This window comes from Cebus imitator, unplaced genomic scaffold, assembly GCF_001604975.1.
Source record: "Cebus imitator isolate Cc_AM_T3 unplaced genomic scaffold, Cebus_imitator-1.0 Scaffold156, whole genome shotgun sequence".
Classification (NCBI taxonomy): domain Eukaryota; kingdom Metazoa; phylum Chordata; class Mammalia; order Primates; family Cebidae; genus Cebus; species Cebus imitator.
In genome coordinates, this window is record NW_016107471.1 from 3,438,304 (window position 1) to 3,458,448 (window position 20,145).

At 36.9% G+C, this 20,145-nt stretch overlaps 1 protein-coding gene across 5 annotated transcripts in view; it reads left to right on the forward strand.

Annotated features, from left to right (window-relative positions):
• Positions 1 to 20,145, forward strand: part of TMTC2 (transmembrane O-mannosyltransferase targeting cadherins 2) — a 444,836-nt gene that overhangs the window by 352,529 nt on the left and 72,162 nt on the right. For 4 of the 5 annotated variants that reach the window (XM_017543508.2, XM_017543511.2, XM_017543509.2 and 1 more), the window contains one exon: positions 13,161 to 13,275. In XM_017543508.2, the coding sequence (XP_017398997.1) occupies positions 13,161 to 13,275 (115 nt within the window). Of the gene's footprint in view, positions 1 to 2,462; positions 2,671 to 13,160; positions 13,276 to 20,145 lie in introns of those variants that run through there. The other variant, XM_017543510.2, reaches the window with a different exon arrangement.

Consider the following 20,145-nt stretch of genomic DNA (forward strand, 5'->3'; position numbering starts at 1 on the left):
ACTTATTCTCAATAATTCTCTCCTGAGAATATATTTTAAGGAAATACAGGTATTTTTAATGTTTAAGATTACCAGCAAAGATAGTAATTGAGCTTTGACTTTGCCACTTGTTAGAGGTAAAAATGGGAAAGCATATATCTGAAATAGCTGATCTAAGTATCTAAAAAAGGGAGATTATTACATGAAGTGGGATTATTCCCATTTGATGAAATCTTTTAAATCCTAAATTAAGGTTATGAAGGATACCTAATAATGACACAACTGCCTATGTTATTATGTTAGATGAAAAAAGAATAAAAATTGTACATGGAGTATGATTAAATTCTGCAAAATAACTAAGTCATTAGAAAGCGAAAGAGACTTTTTAAAGCATCAGAATGTTTAGAATGGATGTATTAGCTTTTTAGACGTGAAACCTTTTGTTTTCCTTTGTTTGGAAGGCCTAATCTTTCCTATTTTAAATTTTCTATAACGAGCACGTTACTTTTATGAAGGATGTATACTTCAATAAAATAGGAAAGAACAAGCATCTTTTTTTGTTGTTTTTTTGAGATGGAGTTTCACTCTTTTTGCCCAGGCTGGAGTACAATAGTGCAATCTCTGCACCCTGGGTTCAAGCGATTCTCCAGCCTCAGTCTCACGAGTAGCTGGTATTATAGGGGCTCACTACCATGCCCAGCTAATTTTTGTATTTTTAGTAGAGACAGGGTTTTACCATGTTGGTTAGGCTAGAACTCCTAACATCAGGTGATCCACCTGCCTTGGCCTCCCAAAGTGCTAGGATTACAGGCATAAGCCACCACACCTGGCCAAGAACAAGCATTTTAATCTAATGTTCAAGTAGATAGCAGGAGAATTATTACAGTAACCAACCAATTATCCAAAATTATTTAATAGAACTCAACATGTAAACTTTAAGACATAAAAATTAAGCAAGAAGGGAATAAACAGTAGAGAAAGACCACTTGCATGGAGTCTCTATTAAATATAATATTCTCATTATGAAATCTTCAAATATTACAATATATTTGATGAATATATTATATATATTTGATGAATTCATAATATACTCTAATAGTACATTTATTGAATACTTTTGTGTCCTGAGAAATTCACATATAGCATCTCATTAAATTCCCACAAAAACCAGATGGGGAGAGTATGTGACTATGTTCATTTTATCGATGAGAAAGTGATCTCATCCAGCAGTAACTTTGGGGTATATTACCCAAGGCATCAGTGCCAGTTAATAGTAGTTAAATTCTTTACAGGGCCATTTGTGCTATACTGCAGTGTTATCATCTCTTATGTCAACATATAGAATGTTAAGACCATGCTAAGATGTGGTATGATGACATTCTATGGTGACGTCCTTTCTGACCCACAAAGTTTTATTATAGCTCTTCCAAAAAACAAGAAAGAAATAAAACTGTGTTGTTGAATAGGGTTGTAAAATGCTTCACAATATTAGGATGAGTAAATGAATTCAAATAATACAGTGTGTCCTTACTCCAGAGTTAATGAAAATTTACAGAAAAGAAAGAGCTTGGCATCATGCTGGGCACATATGTGCTCATTAATGCTAGTGCTGTTATTACTGAAGCTGAGTGTTTAACAATTACGTTCCTGACCAAGCATTGGGTGCTTTTATGCATATTTTTTGTCAGTTCCTGAGTCCTGTGCAGAAATAACATTACCCATATTTTACAGATACAACATTTAAGGTTCCATGAGTTTAAGTGGCACATTGAAGGCCCTATGACTAGTAAGTTGGCAGAGCAAGAATCTAAGCCTCTTCTGACACTCCAGCTCACAATATATTTATGGTTTTCCTTGTTCTGTCAAATATGTGCTCTTACTAAATGTGAGCCTTGTGGGTCCCCATTGGTGACACAGACCCAGAGCCAGATTGCTCTTAGGGAGGACTGCTGGTGAAGAAACCCAGGGAGCTCTGATCACTGTGTTCTTGAAGGCCCCAGGGAGGAAGGGCAGCTTGAGAACCTGAAAGACGCAAAAGGAAAGGAGTTCATGGAGAAGTTAGCAAAAAGAAGAGGAGGCAAGGCACCAGACCTCACCCTCCATGATTTTCTTTACACTGTCTCACTTGTTCCTTCTAATAACCACGTATGATTACACCTATGTGAAAAGTGAAGAAACCGTAACTCAAAACCCAACCCAATAACCAAAGTGGCCTTGCCACAGGGGTTCCAGCCCTGATCACAGTGCTTCGCCTAGGAAGGTTGGTCAATCAACTTTTTTTCAATACAAGAATGAGTAAAGAAGGGTAGACTGCCCTTTGGTTAGTTTTCAATTTCCCTTTTCTCATCTGTGCCCCCTTTTTTGTGTATGGGAATAGAATCCACTTTTTTAAAAAAATTGTTTATAACTAGGTCATGCTTTGCTAAGGAGACGTACAGTTATATAAAATTAGCGTACATTCTTTTGAATCTGTCTTTGTATAGGACTCTAGAAGCCACAAAGGCAAAATGATAAGAACTAAATTAAGATGTGGATATAGGGAGTAAACAGTGCAAAAGATTTTTAATAGTGACATGGATTTGGAATGAGGCACACCTAGCCCTACTGCAGATTATCTCCCTAAGTATGATGTAGCTTCTGCACTCTCTGCTCCTCAGTGTCATAATCTGGAGATTACTATGGCCTAAAGTTGTAAGTATTTATTTACAGTTTTATAAAGTAGCACATGATAAATGCTCAGTTAATTGTGACAGTGGGCATTTATTATTTTTAAATTATAATAAAAACCATAATAATATCTTGGAGAATGATTCAAAATATGAAAAAAAATTGAATAAAGTGTATAAATAAAGGGACAAATTAAGGGAAGAAGAGACACTTACTTGTAAACAAAAAGACCAGAGAAAGGGAATAATTGCTTGCAGGAAGACTGAATATTGTAAGTAACCTTACAAATAAGAGAGTAGACATTGTGCTCAACAGTCTAAACAGTGCTTTAAGGGAAAAATAATGGATTGTTCCCATTATTTCATTATTTCCGTAACTGTGTTCAGTTAACTGGGTAAATCACAGAGGCTTTTCTCTGTAGCTGCAAATCTCAACATGGCTCATCTTGGAGAACTCTGTAGTGTCTGTGAAGTTTGTGTGTTGTGAAGATTCACACACACACACACACACACACACACACACACACACACACACACGTTGGTGGAGCAGGGAGAGAAACACTGTTTTCCCAGTCTTACCTGTTTTGACTCAGCAAGCGAATGCACTTTGAGATTCTTGTTTGCAGTTTCTTATTCTGCCTTAATTAAAACAATTGCTCTCAAAGTTTGCGTGCCCTGCTATTAAATATTCTGTCCTTTGCTTGACACATTTTGAAATGAGTATCTCAGAAAAGCCGACTGAGATGGTGTGCGAGCACAGTAAGAAGACCTGGAGCTCTCCTGGGAAGAGGATGTAAGCACTGGCTCTTTGAGCTGCCCCTCTCCATTCTCATTACTGCTCTGAGATATGAGTTCCTTTCTTTAGTAACTCAGAAAATGTGTTCAAGTCCTTTTGTCTACCTCATCTCTTTCCTTACAACTCCCTAGTGTAAAAAGACACCCCATCCTATAACTAAATAGGGCTGCTCACCTCTGGGTCTTTGATGAGGCTGTATTCCTCATCTTGTTGCATCCTCCTCTTCCTCTTTAGGTGACAAAACACTGCAGATAGTTGGAAGCCCAGCATGAACTTATTTTCTCTTTTGAAGCATACTTGATCCCTGTTGAATCTGTATATTACTTAAACCTACGATGAGATTGTGTTACCTTCTATGCCTTGTCCCTCCCCGCTATTCCTTCTCTCTTCTTTGTATCTTCTCACCTCCTCCCCCGTCTCCCCTCTTGTTCTTAGCCTGCAGAAATTCCCACACCCCATCAGACAGTCATCATAACTCCCTCAATGGTTTTCTGGCATTTCATAACCCTTTTGGAAAGAGTCAGGGGAGAAATAAATTCAGTAAGTACTTCTAACCTTCCTGACCTCCTTTCCAGTTGAGCGCAGGGCCCTGGCCTTCTGTTTCTCTAATCTTCTTCACACTAGACACCTTCGTTGCCACCTGTCCAAATCAGGACAAATTCTTGGTCTCATGTTCACTTAGGAACAAATCCAGGGCCTCACAGTCTCACAGTAAGCTGTCCAGATTGATCCCTTGGTATATTTTCCTTGTTCACCAGGCCACCTGTTTTCTTGGCCAGTAACTGTGGCACATTTATCACATTAGGCCTGTCTCATGAAAAACAGCATTTACTAACTCAGGCTGCCAAGAGCATAAAAACACAGAGCAACAAAATGAATAAAGGAGAGGCTAGAGAGGTTAGCCTTAAAGAGTGGAAGCATATTTGAAATGCCATGGTGACTCAGAAAAAGACACTCAGTAAGGCTCCTTTCAGAGAGGCAAAAAGAGAAGAGCGCCCTCCATAGTTTTAATGATCTCAGACATAATTAGCATTAACAAGCTACCTCTCTTTAGTAGCATCCCTTACCTACCGCTAGTCTAAAACCTGACTGCTGCGTTATCATCAACCCGCTCTTACCAGGCGTGTATTACTACCCTCCTATAGTAGACACACCCCATAAATAACTTGCCTCAGTTACCTTTTATGTACTCATCTTGTTACCACTAGATGTGACTAAAACCAGTTAGCCCAATTACTTCCACCTTGGCTTTTCCCCATTTCTAATCATCAGAATATTTGAAAAAGTCCCCAGGTACAGATAATTGCTTCTGGGATGCTGGCAATGTTCTGTTTCAGGATCTGGCCACTGGTTGAACACAAGCAAACAAAAATTACCTCCATTCAGAAATAAAAATGATGCATTCGGTCTGTGATACCTCACACCTCCCTTTCAAATTTATATGAGTTTTGGGGTTAAAGTATGTCTATAATCTACTCCCTTCTCTAATAAAATGAAACTGCTTCAAAGATAAATATTGTATTTATCTTTGTATCCCCACTGCAAGTACTACCATATTTTGTGTGTAGTAGCACAATATTAATTTGGGGAGTATATTAACCTAAGGAAGAAACTATCTCTTGTTTTCGGATAATTCCTTCTTCCATTCCCAGTCTGTTGAATGTATCTCACAATACAATAACATATAATAGATGTTAGGTAAATTGCATAGTTTGAATTGCTCTGATATTAAAATATCTTTGAAGGTATGATTGATATGTGGATTTATTTTGTTGTGTTCCAAGGGAAATTCAGAGTCCTAATACCAGAGCCACCATGTTGCTCAAGTCCAGGAACCACTATTCATGGAAACTGCACTGTGAATGGCATGCTTGGGAAGCATGTGTGGCCATGTACTGCAGCTCTGCCTAAAATCACTGCAAGATGTGGAAATATGAATAGGAAAACTTCTGGTGACAAATGCTGGATAGGTTCTAGCTTGCTCTTGAAGATGAGAGCCACATAGTAATATTAGTTGGTTTAGTCCTTTCATTGCACACACATTTATTAAATCCCCGAAATGTGCCAATAAGTAAGAGAGCAAACCACTGGGATATCTGGGGGAAGAACATTGTAGGTGGAAGGAATAGTGAGTAAAAAGACTGTGAACCAGGAGTCATTGTTCCTCTGATGGCATTATAGGAACAGTAAGAGAGGGTGGGGAAGAACCCGTGCTGATCATAGCTAGCTGTGTAGGCCAGTGTAAGGGTTCTCGAATCAGCTGTAGAATAACAATCCGATTTCCATTTTACCTAGATCACTCAGACTGCTGCTTTGAGAATACCCTCTAGGTAGAAGTGTGGGGACTATTTAGGAGGTTATTGCTGTCATCCAGGGTGATGTGGTGGCTTAAGACGGAATGGTATCAGTAGAATTCAGATGATTCTGGACATGTTTCTGTGATCAAACGTCTTCTTCCAAAAAGAACTGATTTAATGCAAATGCTGTTTTCTGGTTGTCTTATAAAAAATATTTTTGACATTGAACATTTTTAAAGCTACATTTGAATAGTTTCTTTTCTAAAGAGAACTGTATCATAACACTTATTACAGATTGTTTTAGCTCTTTAGTTGCAGTGATCATGAGAGAATTTTTATAATATTTTAGTAAAAAATGCCAGTCAAAATTAATCTAGGGAATTTATAAGTGGAATTTTTACAAAGCAGGATTTGAGCCTGTGGCTTAAGGTCAGCATGCATTTTTATGGATTTCTACATTGCAGATAGCTTTTTAAATCCAGGAATTAATGAAAGATTGGTCTTCACAAGCCTGTCATATTGAAATGTTGGTAAAAACTACTAAGTACTTTAAATGGTTCGGTGAGAGAATTGTACACAGAAGAAATGGTATTACTCTGATGCTGAACAGTTCAATACAAAACAATCACTGTTTCCCTCTTCCCTCATTAGCCCATGAGGAGACTTTTACACTCTGTGTCTCTGGGTCTCTAGAGGATTCTTCCTTGTTTTATATCATCTGTTTTTCCCTACTCAAATTACTTCAAAAAAATTTCGTCTCGTTTTTTCTTTTCCTTTTTTTCTCCCTGTAATTTGTGATAATTAAGATAATTAGCTTGGGTAAGGCAAATTACAACCAAAGAAATAAAGTGGTAGCAACAGTACACACATGAAAACAAAATATATTTTACTTACGCTGTTTGTGCTTTCTTTATTTGCAGTTCAACTCAGTTATCAAATATGTAGAATGTGTTTGCTGTATATGAAAAAGAAGTTGTTTCTCACATACCCGTTGTATCATGTGAAGGATAAAACGTTTACCTTTCCTTATTTTAATGACTTTTAGAGAGCAAGCTGATATTCAGTGAATATGTCTTATTTATATACATATATCTATCTATACACATATGTGTAAACTAGTCATTATGCCCCGTAATTAGGGAAGACAGTGCTGTTACAGATAGCTAGTCGGGTATGAATAGGGCAGGAGAGGGATTTTTCCCACACACACAACAGGAGTGTCTGATGATCATCAGGTGATGGTCAGGCAGGGTTTTTTTTTTTTGTTTTGTTTTGTTTTGTTTTGTTTTTGAGATGGAATTTCACTCTTGTGGCCCAGGCTGGAGTGCAATAGTTCGATCTCGGCTCACCGCAACCTTCACCTCCTGGGTTCAAGCTATTCTCCTGCCACAGCCTCCCGAGTAGCTGGGATTACAGGCATGAGCCACCACGCCCAGCTAATTTTGTACTTTTAGTAGAGACGGGGTTTCTCCATGTTGGTCAGGCTGGTCTTGAACTCCCGACCTCAGGTGATCTGCGCGCCTTGGCCTCCCAAAGTGCTGGGAATACAGGAGTGAGCTACCGCACCCGGTCAGTCAGTTTTTAACTGTTTCTCTGAAGTAATAAATATTCACAGCCAGCATGAGGGAAAAGCTGGCTCCTAACAGAAAACACCTGAAACTGATGATTAGCACCTTCCTGATAAGATCTCAGGAGCTGCCCGAGTAGGGAGAAGTAACACATGACCCCAGAAATATGCCAACCTATAAAACCCCAAGTCAAAAGGTCAAATCACGCACTTGCCTTTCAAGTCACCCATTTAGCTCTCTCCCATGTGTACTTTTCTTCCTTTTATTACTGTCCTAAAGCTTTTTAATAAAGTATCACTTCTGCTCTAAAACATGCCTTGGTATCTCCTTCTGCCTTATCCCCCTCTGTGGAATTCTTTCTTCTCAAGAGGCAAGAACGGAGGTTGCTGTAGACTCATACGGATTCCCACAATGCCAGGTGCAATTGATTACCAGAAGAGCTCAGCCTGATAGCTAATCCCAGATGTCACCAGAGTCCAGAGTACGGTGAAAAACATTTATTTTGTTTTTCCCAGAAGACACTGATTCTCAAAGTGTGGACACTTAACGGGCAGCATCAGCATCACCTGGGAACTTGTTAAAAATGCAAATCTCACGTGCTATCCCAACCCCACTGAATCTGAAACTCTGAGGAGGGTGCCTTACTCTCTGTTTCAGTTCAAGTACTCCAGGTGATTCTGATGTGCACTAAAGCTAGAGACAAATGAAAAAGGTAACCTTGCAGGTCCTGTAGAATCCATCAGCGTAGATGGACTCCCAGAAGTGCGTTCCTCGAGTTTCTCTTCCCTTTAGTCCTGGCTCTACCTTGTAGTATATGTGCACTACCTGAGCCTCATTAGCTGTTTCTACTCACTAAAACTTAGGGCCTGTCTCAGTCTTGATGGGCTTAACAGTAATTCGTCAGGGAAAAGCAACTGGCTTTCTTAGTATATTTGTTACTTCTGCTAGCAGCGTTTCAATGCCTTGTTGTACAAACAGTTCAGTTCCCAGTGGTGATGAAGATGAGAGGACTGAGACACACATTCTGTCACATGTGCTACAAGTGAGGTGGCCATATTAGGACAATTCTGGTTTCCATCCATTCAGCATAATTAATATTTCCTTTCACTCTTCTGGGTGCTCTAGTTTCATTGGTAAATTATATTTCAGTGAACCTAAGTCATAAGCAATCCTAACGCTGTTGGAAACGGTTCTAAGAAGGCTTCACTAAGAAGGGAATGTTTAAGGGGTTAAACATGAAAGCTGTCATTTTACAATAGGTAGGCAAGACAGAACTGGAGATTGGGATGGGACAAACTTAGAGGCTGAGAGATCTTGGTGGCTACAGGTTCCAGACAAAGATGGGAAGCAGTAGATTCCTCTATGGGAAGCCTAATTCCTAGTCGGAAGGGGCTGGAGTCTGGGGAAACTGCTAATAGATAAAGCTGATGGGAAGGGGGCGATTTGAGATAAAGTCTTCCAAAAGGGGGAAGGAAAAAGTTTGTTTCTTATTGTCGCCTCAATAACATGTCACTTTAGGAAAATACCCACTACTCTTTGTTTCCCTGTACAAACGGTTCCCTGTACAAACACAAGTTCTGTGTATTCAAAATGTTTATTGCTTTATTTTCTATCAATTCTCGGCTATATTTCAAACAAGCAGTCATTGTGTAACGTAGCAGAATAATAATTTACTTTCACCTTGGTTGAAATATTCAAATTCAGTTTAAAAAATACCAGCCAAATGATTCACATTCCATAATATTCTGTGCCTTTATCATAGCAGAACACTAATGTAGGACTGTCGAGATTTGTGGCCTGTCGAGAACAGAATAGAGGAAAGCATGCAAATACCTAAGTAATGTGTTGTGATGTTGTTTTTCTGAATATTAATATGGTGAACGAATTTTGCAGTTAAAAAATGATCATATGGGAATTTTTTTCTGTCACCATGTACCCTACTAAAAATTGTGTGTTCTATATAGTTTTTGGAAATTGTTTACAAAGCACATGTTGCATGGCAAAGGTAATTTAAAGCAGGAATAAATCTTATTAAATTATGATAAAAATTGTTAATTTAATCTTACAAAATTAAGGATATTTCCTTTTTTGTTGAACATTAAAAAAACATTTGGCATTGCTAAAGCTTCAAAGACTTTGGCTGGACACTGATTATAAAGGGACCCCTTGTAATGGGTATCATTACCTTCGCCTTATAGATGACTCCTCAATGTCCTTCACTGTTTCCATATGTACAAAGTAGATACCGTGTTCTTTTTCTCTTTCTTTTTAACTGGAGCTAATTTTCTTTTCTCTGTACAGTCTAATGAATTTCAAGAAAAAAACCTTCATTATTCAATTAATTGTTACATTTTTCTAACTATTAATATAGATTACATTTCAGTGTTAATAGCTGCCTGTGAAGGAAAAGAACCATTAATAATTTCCTATATTATCCTTTGTTTCAATACCACATAAATAATGTATTTCTTAATGCCTTTGCTTAGTTAAATATTATGTTTTGAATACAGGTAGTAATTAATATTGTATTTTAATTTAAAAAGCAGTCTCTAATAACTATAACTAACTGGATGGGGTTAGCCTGGAAACCTTTATGAAGCTATATATGAGGAGATAATATTTCAGTATGCCACGGATTATCTGATTTTATTTTACTGTTATGTAAAAAAGCACTATTACTTAAATTTTATTTCATATCTGTATCTGTAGAGTTAGCTTATACAGGAATGTATAATTCCGTTTCCTTCATTTTCTAACCCAAGAATTAATGTTTCTTTGTTCTGGGACATAAAGGCACAGAATGTTAGGTGACAAACTAATGAAGTGATGTGAAACTTTTGGTAGAAATAGCTAAGTGATCTACAAGTCCTAATCTTAAAATTTTGTCACTTGCCTTTGAAAAAAACAAAAAGGCTTTATAATCTTAGGCTTATCTTTACTCATCATTCTGTACTAATTGATATTAGAAATACTTAAATGCAAGCAGTGGCTATGGTTGGTTGGTTGGTTGGTTGGTTTGTGACAGGGTCTCACACTGTCACCCAGGCTGGAGTACAGAGGTGTAATCTCGGCTCACCGCCACCACCGCCTCCCGGGTTCAAGCAATTGTCCTGCCTCAGCCTCCCTAGTACCTGGGAATACAGGCGCCTACCACTGCACCCAGCTAATTTTAGTATTTTTAATAGAAACTGGGTTTCACCATGTTGGCCAGGCTAGTCTCGAACTCCAGACCTCAGGTGATCCACCCACCTCAGCCTCCCAAAGTGCTGGGATTACAGGCGTGAGCCACCATCCCCGGCCGGCTATGGTTTATAATAAATCCTTTGAATAGAGGTTTTTTCTCTTTTATTTAAGAACTGGTCTTTTGAATTAGAAGACAATTTGTAATATTCATTAAATAAACAGTAAATAATGAACTCTTTAGCCTCTAGAGAGCATTTAGCATTTTTATTTTATTTTTTTTTAATTTTTCCCTTTTATTGTAGGTTTGTGTACAGGCTACACATGCATGGTATATGTGTCAGGTACATGTGCAGGTTTGCTATGTAGGTAAATTGTGTGTCACAAGGGCTTGGTAGGCAGATTATTTTATCACTCTAGTGTTAAGTAATAGTACCCAAGAGGCAGTGTTTTTTCCTTCCCGCTCCCACCCTCCATTCTCAAGTAGCTCCTTGTGTCCATTGTTCCCTTCTTTGTGTCCAGGTGTACTCACTGTTTAGCTTCCACATAGAAGTGAGAACAGGTGGGGCACGGTGGCTCACGCCTGTAATCCCAGCACTTTGGGAGGCTGAGGCAGGTGGATCACGAGGTCAAGAGATCGAGACCATCCTGGTCAATATGGTGAAACCCCTTCTCTACTAAAAATACAAAAAATTAGCTGGGCATGGTGGCGCGTGCCTGTAATCCCAGCTACTCAGGAGGCTGAGGCAGGAGAATTGCCTGAACCCAGGAGGCGGAGGTTGCGGTGAGCCGAGATCGCGCCATTGCACTCCAACCTGAGTAACAACAGCGAAACTCTGTCTCAAAAAAAAAAAATAAAGAAGTGAGAACATGGTGGTATTTATTTTCTGTTCCTTTGTTAGTTTGTTTTGGATTATGGCCTCCAGCTCCACCCAGCTTACTGGAAAAGACATGATCTCATTCTTTTTTACGACTGCATAGTATTCCATTGTGTATGTGTACCACATTTTCTTTATCCAGACTACCGTTGATGAGCATTCAGGTTGATTCCATGTCTTTGCTGTTGTGAATACTGTTACAATGAACATATGCATGCATGTGTCTATGGTAGAATGATTTCTGTTCCTTGGGTGTATACACAATAATGGAATTGCTGGGTAAAATGGTAATTCTGTTTTAAGTTCTTTGAGAAATCAGCACACTGCTTTCCACAGAGGCTGAACTAATTTACATTCCCACCAGTAGTGTATAAGCCTTCTCTTTTCTCTGCAACCTTGCCAGTGTCTGTTGTATTTTGACTTTTTAATCATACCATTCTGACTGGTGTGAAATGGTATCTCATTGTGGTTTTGATTTGCATTTCTCTAATGATTAGGGATATTGACCATTTTTTCACATGCTTGTTGGTTGTGTGTATTTCTTCTTGACATTTTTAAAGTTTTATGTTTCCGTGTGGAGCTCAGAACTTACTAATCATTTTTATAACTATTTTTAGTACTTTTAAATTATTTAACTTCAAACAACCATGAAACCTCAAACAGGAAGAGATGATAATTAGCCTGCAACTTGATAAGCCTGGCAGTTACATGGATGGTTTCACCTTATGTTTGTCATCCTTAAAATTGGTTTTTATTTGAATATCCATATCAGATAAGGCTTAATATTACTACTCTTACTGTTAATAAATCTTTATTTAAAAAGTGGCCTGTTGTCTCTGTTTGTATATTTATGGCGTTAAATTGGGCCTAACTTTTGTTTTCTTTACCTTTACAATATGTTTCTGGGATGACATTATATAATAATTCTTGAGGTGCAGTTGAAAAAGTTCTCTGACTCTGTCTTCAGTAATTCTAACCTTGCAAAACTGATTTTAAAGTAATTTCACAAATATGAACTTGTTAATATTTATTCCAGAAGTATTATTAAATCTGAGTAAATTAATGCTTAACCTACCTTACTATGTTTATCAGTAATTTAATATTACTTATATATGAGTATTTGTCAACATGAAAATACCTGTTTGTACATATGCGTCAGAGATAGGAGCTGTTTTAAAGTACCGGCCAGGCACAGTGGCTCATGCCTGTATCCCAGCACTTTGGAAGGTGGAGGCGGGAAGATCACCTGAGGCCGAGAGTTCAGCACCAGCCTGACCAACATGGAGAAACCTTGTCTCTACTAAAAATACAAAAATTAGTCAGGTGTGGTGGCACATGCCTGTTATCCCAGCTACTTGGGAGACTGAGGCTTGAGAATTGCTTGAACCCCGGAGGCAGAGGTTGCGGTGAGCTGAGATCCCACCGTTGCACTCTAGCCTGGGCAACAAGAGCAAAACTCCATCTCAAAAAATAAATAAAAAATAAATACATACATACATACATAAAGTACTAACAGTTGAAATCAACTTAACTCATATTTATAATATAGCTTTAAATTTATTCATCTTATATCTTGCTGTATATAGATTTCTTTTTAAGAAAAAATGTTTAAGTTAGCAAATAGAAACCTTGAAATGTCCCACAATTAAGTGAAAGGCAGATAAATAATCTTTAAATAATAGGTATTATCCTAGCTTCAAATCACCTTTATCACTGTACTTATTTTTCTTTAATAACAATGTTATTGTTTCGTGGGATTTTCTGAGTTGAAGCTCACTGGTTTTCATATCTTGCAGGTCAGTTTCTTCTGGAAGAAGCTCGTCTCATAGAAGCAGCTGAGATGGCAAAAAAAGCAGCTGAACTAGACAGCACGGAGTTTGATGTTGTCTTCAACGCTGCCCACATGCTAAGGTTAGTTTTTGCTACTGTGCCTCAAAGCCTTGGCTTTGAGAAGGTAAGTCATTATACGAATTTCCCTGTCATACCGCCTTGTTCTACATTCTGAATGTGAATCATGTTGCTTAACTATGTAAAATATTAGAAGTATTGTATTCATTATAGGCTATTCAAGCTTATCCAGCCCATGGCCCATGGACCACCTGTGACCCAGGATGGCTTTGAATGCATTCCAATGCAAATTCATAAACTTTCTTAAAACGTTATTATGAGGGTTTTTTTTTTTTTTGCTTTTTCTTTCTATTTTTTTAAGCTCATCAACTATCATTAGTGTTAGTGTATTTTATGTGTGGCCCCAAGACAATTCTTCTTCCAGTGTGACCCAGGGAAGCCAAAAGATTGGACTCCCCTAGTCTATGTGTACCATGTGTAGGGCATATGAGCTTTTAGGACTTTCTGAAAATTACTGTCATCTCCTTTCACTTCCCTCCAAAAATTCCTAGTCATGCAATACAAAAAGAAAACTGCAAAATTGAATATACTACATGTCTAATTAAATGCCTCCAAAGCAAAACATATGTCAGTCAACTACATCTCAGTATTTGTGTTTTTATGTTAATTATATTGAATGTGGCATGTGGATCCATTTTAATGTTTGATAGTGGAGAGGAGTCTCAAATACAAGTATACTTAAAGCCTATGAACTTCTCAAAATACCCCTGTAATCAGCACTATTGCTTTGTCGAGACATAATACATGTTTTTGACTTTTAGTGCTTCTGTTTTCAGAAGACTATTGCAAAGGCAAATTATAATGGGAGCAAAAAAAACTGAAATAAAAGGCCAGATTATCAGGGTTTTTTCGTGAATGTAGAGAAAATCAATTCATCCATAAATAGTTCTTTAGGTTAAAGGAGGATGTTTTTAAGAAACTGTTTTTAATCAAATGATTCGTATGGTTTTTTAAAAAGCATTATTTGTCATGGTAGTTATATGTATAGGTACATATAACCTCTCCAGTATTCTTACCTGAGTATCATCTCATTAAATCCCCATCTAAATGCTTCACTAAATAACTTCTATACTGTGATCTCTGTGCTTGGCTTCCATGGATAGATTTGTAATTATGTAGATTACTCTTACAAGGAAAGAATAATAACAGAGAAGTTGGTTCACATTTGGATGTTTTTAAAATGAGGACTTTTGAAAAAAGTAGGACTATTTTTTTTAACTTTTAGGATGATTATAGGTTCACCTGTAGTTGTAAGAAATAATACAGAGAGATTTTAGTTGAATGCCCTCATTCAACATTCATGTTACCATCCCTAAAGTATTTGTTTTGTGATGAGCCCAAGAAAACCTACAAAGAGAAATCAGGATCCAATTGACTGTTGGTATATTTATAAAATAAAGTGTAAGCAATCTGCAAGAACCTTCAATGCAAAGACAATTTTTAAAAGACACCTCAGTTTGTGTGACAAGGTGAGGTACTGTGACAGAGATGAAAACTTTTTGTTTCTCATGAATAAAACACAATGCTTTCAGTCACAATAAGCAATTTGCAAGAATGGGAAATTCACACAGAATGGGAATACACACAGGCAAATTCATCTTGATAATAACAGATACTTTTACCAACAAGGCATTTTGCTATAGATTAAATCCGTATCTGAAATTCAAGGCCTACCAATAGAAACCCATTATAAGTATATTATCAAAAAAAGGCCTTGTTAAAGACATCACTTATGATTCCTTTTCTCTTAGTTGCCTTAGTGCTAGAAACCAGTGGAAACCAATTTTGTTATATGTTGGCAATGAGAAAAGGTCTAGGATTTATTTTCAGAGCCCCCTCTCCAGCTTTGTCCAGTCTGCATACCTCATTAAGTTGCAGTCAATCGGTGCCTTCCTATATTGACTGCAAGAATGACCACAGCAGCCTGACTTTCTCTAGCTCAACCGGATGGCAGTCTTCATGAATGTTTTTACTTAGCTTTTCCGTTTTTCAGCTCTGTCAAATTCAAGTATTTCTGGAGTGCTTGCTGTCAAGCTGAACACCAGTCTCTTTCCGTATTAGTTGAGAACATTCAGGGCTCTTGTTTGCCTAAGGAGTAAGAAAGGCTATTGGTTTACCCTTGAATATATTTTTGTCAAAATGATTAATCATCAAAATGTTGCTTGTTTAATGTTACATGTAACTTTTCCTCTGGGAATGCCACATAGTTCTAAAATAAGTTTGATATTAATTTTTTTCTCAAGAACTCTATTCTTTTCCAAGGTATTTAAGAGACAAAATCAACAGGGTTTGGTGACGATTTGGGTGTGAGAGGAAGAGTGGATGTCTCCTGGTTGTGCCTCACTTGGTTAGCTGGATAAGTGGTTTACCTACTATCCAAAATCAGCAGTTTAGGAAAGTTCAACATAAAGTTTGAACATACAGATTTAACTTCCCTTTTCTTTGCAAATTCCCAGTTTAATGACCAAAAAAATCTGTAAAAGGTATGGGGGTTGGGGGGTTTGGGGGAAGCTGCTCATTACAAATGTAGCAAAAAGAAAAGTCATTCCACCTGAATGAGATTATATTGGAAGAACTGAGGTCCTGAGGCCAGCCATCAAGGGGCAAGTCTTTATCTTATTGGGACCTTCAAGAGGCTTGAAATTTCAGAAATTTTCAAAAAACCTATTCCAGCTACCAGAAGTGGACAAAGATCTTTCGCTATAGAATAAGTTAATACAATGTTTTGAAATATGTTCTTCAATTTGGCAGTTCAGATAAGAATGACAAGTCAGAGATATCAAAATAAAGGGTCTCAGTGAAAGCAGGTTTACATTAAAAACATAAGAGCCTCTTAGAGGTCTCTAAATTCCTGTTATCAAAATGCTTCACACGAACACTCTGTGGTAGAAATAGTATTACCGTCATTCATCAAGTTTGCTTGGCCCTTTGTTTTAGAGAAACACAGTAGGATTGCACTTCTCTGCCTTCCTTGAAGTCTTGCTTGCCTCTTATTTATCACTGGATGTGTGTGAATGTGATGTATGCCACTTTTGAGCCAAAGCTCTAAGACTGAGTGCTTTTCCCTTTCTCTGACTAGATATTACGGAAATGTAGATCCTGAAGTGACCAAAGAGAGACAAACATCCCTTCTCACGTGCATTGGATAGGTTGAATGAGTGAGAAGTAAACTTCGTTGTCTTCATTCAGTGACATGTAGATGATGTTTATTACGAAAGTGTAACCTAACTTAGCTGATACAGAATATATCTGTGCAAAGAAATAGGTAAATAGAAAGAGGAATATTATAATGTCAGGAAAATATTACTAAGAAATTAATAGGTCCTCTGAATGTTTAACAGCAATAGAGGTAGTTTACAATTAATAAACTTATAATTTAGATAGAAGCTATAAATATTTTCCCAGAAATTAATGGAAAATCCTAAAAACTTGAAAATGGTGACTGAATAAAAGATTGGAGGATAGACCGATAACTCACATGCATAATTTTAAGTAATTACACTTGCAATATATATATATGTTTGTATAGTTCCACATACTATATATACTCATAATCATATATTTAAATATAATTTTATGTTGTTTATATGGAAAGCATATATATCATGACAGTTTTATTTTTGTATGTATAAATATGCATATGTAATTATGTACTATATATTTGTGCATGTAGTTTTATATAGCATATATGCTGTATACAATTTTACTTGTGTATATGTAAATGTTAATAAGAACAGAAATTTCTGAAAAAGAGCATAAAGCAGATAAAGAATTATCAAGAGGTAGAGAAAATTTCCAAAATGGGATAAAGATCTTCATTCATCATAATAAAGGCAAAATCAATGAAAATAGGTTCGTTTCTAGACTGTTTTCATGTAGAGATTACCTTTTGGTGTATACTAAAGAATCACTCTTGCTAGTCTGTGCAGCAACAAGATATTTTAAAGAGTGTTCTGTAACCTATAGACTCTTACCAGTGGGGTTGGGAGCTCTCCTCTACACAACTAGGAATAACTCCCAACCATCCAGAATTCCCTTGGGCTCAGGAGCTGTGCTGCCATCACCCACAAGGAGCTCAGCAGAGTGTGCATGACATTTGTTAGAAGATGATGCTCCTGGGCCCAGATGATTCGTATTATACTTACCTCTGAATTCCATTCTCTTGAGATTGCATCTGATGGGTAGAACCTGAGTCTTCTGCTAAGCAAAAGTTGGAAAATGAGTGAATTTCTAGCTTCTGCCTTTCTTGGGAAGGTGGGATCCTTGTTCTGGCTAATTACCAAGTGTATTCACAGGGAAAGTGATCACACATGTTGAGTGCCCTCACATAATGAATATTGATAATACATGATGATATTTTTAATACTTCAAACAAAATGAAAAAATACTAGATGCTTCCAGATGACAGCTTAAAAAAGCAGATTGGCTATCATCAAAGAAATATCAAAGGAATTTAAAATGCCAGAATACAGTAGAGTTATGTCTATAGCATTATGAGAAGAAACTATTGAATTAGTTATTCTATTAGAAACATTTCCTATGAATGGATTTATTCAGCTTTTCTGAAGAACTGGGAGCTGGAGAGAACATGAAGATACTTGATATTTGAGAGGAAATATAGAGGCACTAAAAACAAACGTTATATGGTTTACAGCATTCATAGGCTCTGTTGGAAGGGGTGTGTGTGTGTGTGTGTGTGTGTGTGTGTGTAGTGGTGTGGTGTGGTGTGTGATGTGGTGTGTTTAATCTGCTTACAGTGTGAGGGATAAACATAGCCTCTATTCAAACATCTCTGTCTGCCTGGCACTATACTTTGTATTTTGTGTCTGTCATTCTCTTACTTCTAAGTGTACATCTGTGAAGTAAACATTAGTAAATCTTCCCATCTTAAAGATGAGCATACTGAAACTCAAAATCAATACTTTTCTCTGTATTTACAGTTGGTATAGCAGGGGTTAGGCTTAATGTAGTATGATACTGTTTCGCTATGACACATGGGCTCCCTCATATTTTACACCTGACTGACTGCTTAGACACTATGATTCTTGACTTTATTGATAGAGAAAAGAATTTACAGAGTAACAGTTTGTTAAATGTGTAAATAAATGCTCAGTAGTTAGATCTTTCCAATATTGTTAAATTATACTTTTATAATAAATTTTATGAAGTAGACAGGGTCATTGGAGAGAGAACTCCAACTTTGTATTCTCAAAGGGATATTACATTTTTAGAAATATCATCATGATATAGTCTCTGACGTGGGTCACACATGCAGCTGAGATGTGTGCACTTTCCTTTTTTCTAGGCCTAAGGGTAGAAATTATCACTGTTCCCCAAAGGTAGTAAAAATAGCAGAACTCCACCATACCAACTGGTTCTAATTTCTTGCCTAATTTCTAGAGAGCAGAGTGAATATATGAGAAAGAATCATTATCTTTTAATTATTATATTCAAATCACACAATATGTAATTCAATTTATTGAAAACATAAAATTTAGAAATGCTAACTTGTTTATACATTTTCCTGGAAGTCACATAAAATTTAAATTCTTAAATGGGAAAAAAACAAAATCAGATTATTTCCACAAATCAGATTGTGTATGTGTACATGTGTGTGTATCTTGGGGATGTACATGTATTTCCAAGGCCCTCTGGGCCATATATGTTCTTCCTTAACACTTCCAAATTTACAAAAACCACTCAAAAGTCACTGAATTTTCCAATTATAAGTTGCATTTTACTGCCAATTTACAAGCACAAGGCTCTTATTTCAACCATGTTGTAGGGTCTTCAGAGCAAAGTGGGGTGGCAGATGAGGTTGAAGGTGGGTGTCTTTCAACCCTGTGCCTTTTCAGTACTAATATACAAGATGAACACTTGGGGATGTTGTTAAAATACATGCTGTGATTTAGTAGGTTGGGGTGGTACTTGTGGTTTTACACTATTAACAAATCCCAGGAGAAGCGTAGAATGCTGATTCTTGGACCCCATATTACAAGCGAGTTCTGTCCTGCTGCTTCTTTTTCACCCGTCTTAATTCCTTCTCCTCATCCAAACATTATACCTTGAACATAAGTGGTAATTTACTACATGTGAATATAACAGTTGACATTGCCAATACACGCATCGTGTCTTTTAATTTTTTCCGCTACATATCATTATGCAATCTTTCTAGATAAGGGTTTAACTGTGCCCTTAGCAGTCCCTGAACAGTTTGAGACCATGAAAGAGTAGTCTTAAACTCTCATGGGGCATCAAGGAATTTCTGACTCAGAGGGACCTTTTTAAAAATTATGTTGTCAGCATAATGTTTTTCCTCTTATCGCTAAAGGAAAGTGTTTTCCTCTAGAATTCAGGTGGAGATACATACAGGTCATGAAGCCATTTTTGGTGCCTTGACAGAAAGTTTTCTTCTAATAAGACTTATTGGTTATAAACAATTTATTGAAGAAGTTTCATTGCAAGGATCTTTCCTACTCCATTGTTTTTATATATGTATGACTCTGGTTTTGCTTTTTTAAGATCTTCTATACATTTTTATGTCCTAGATTATTTCAGTTCTACTTCAATTCCTACTGTATAACATATCAATTACAATTAAAATTTAGTGCTGCTTTGAGTAACTTAAAACTAAGCATCAGAGCCTAGCAAGATTCCAGGAAAACCCAGCTACCATTTTCCTCTACTTTTATGTTACATGAACAACAGTTTCTCTCTAGGAAAAAAAAAAGCTCATAACCTAGTCTTGAAAATAATTGCCAAGACTTTACTGAAATATTATCTTTTGTATGTATCAGTGGTTTTTATATTAATTTTTAATTTAAATTGACCATTCACAGCTATTAATAATTGTAGTTAAAGAGAGTTTTACTT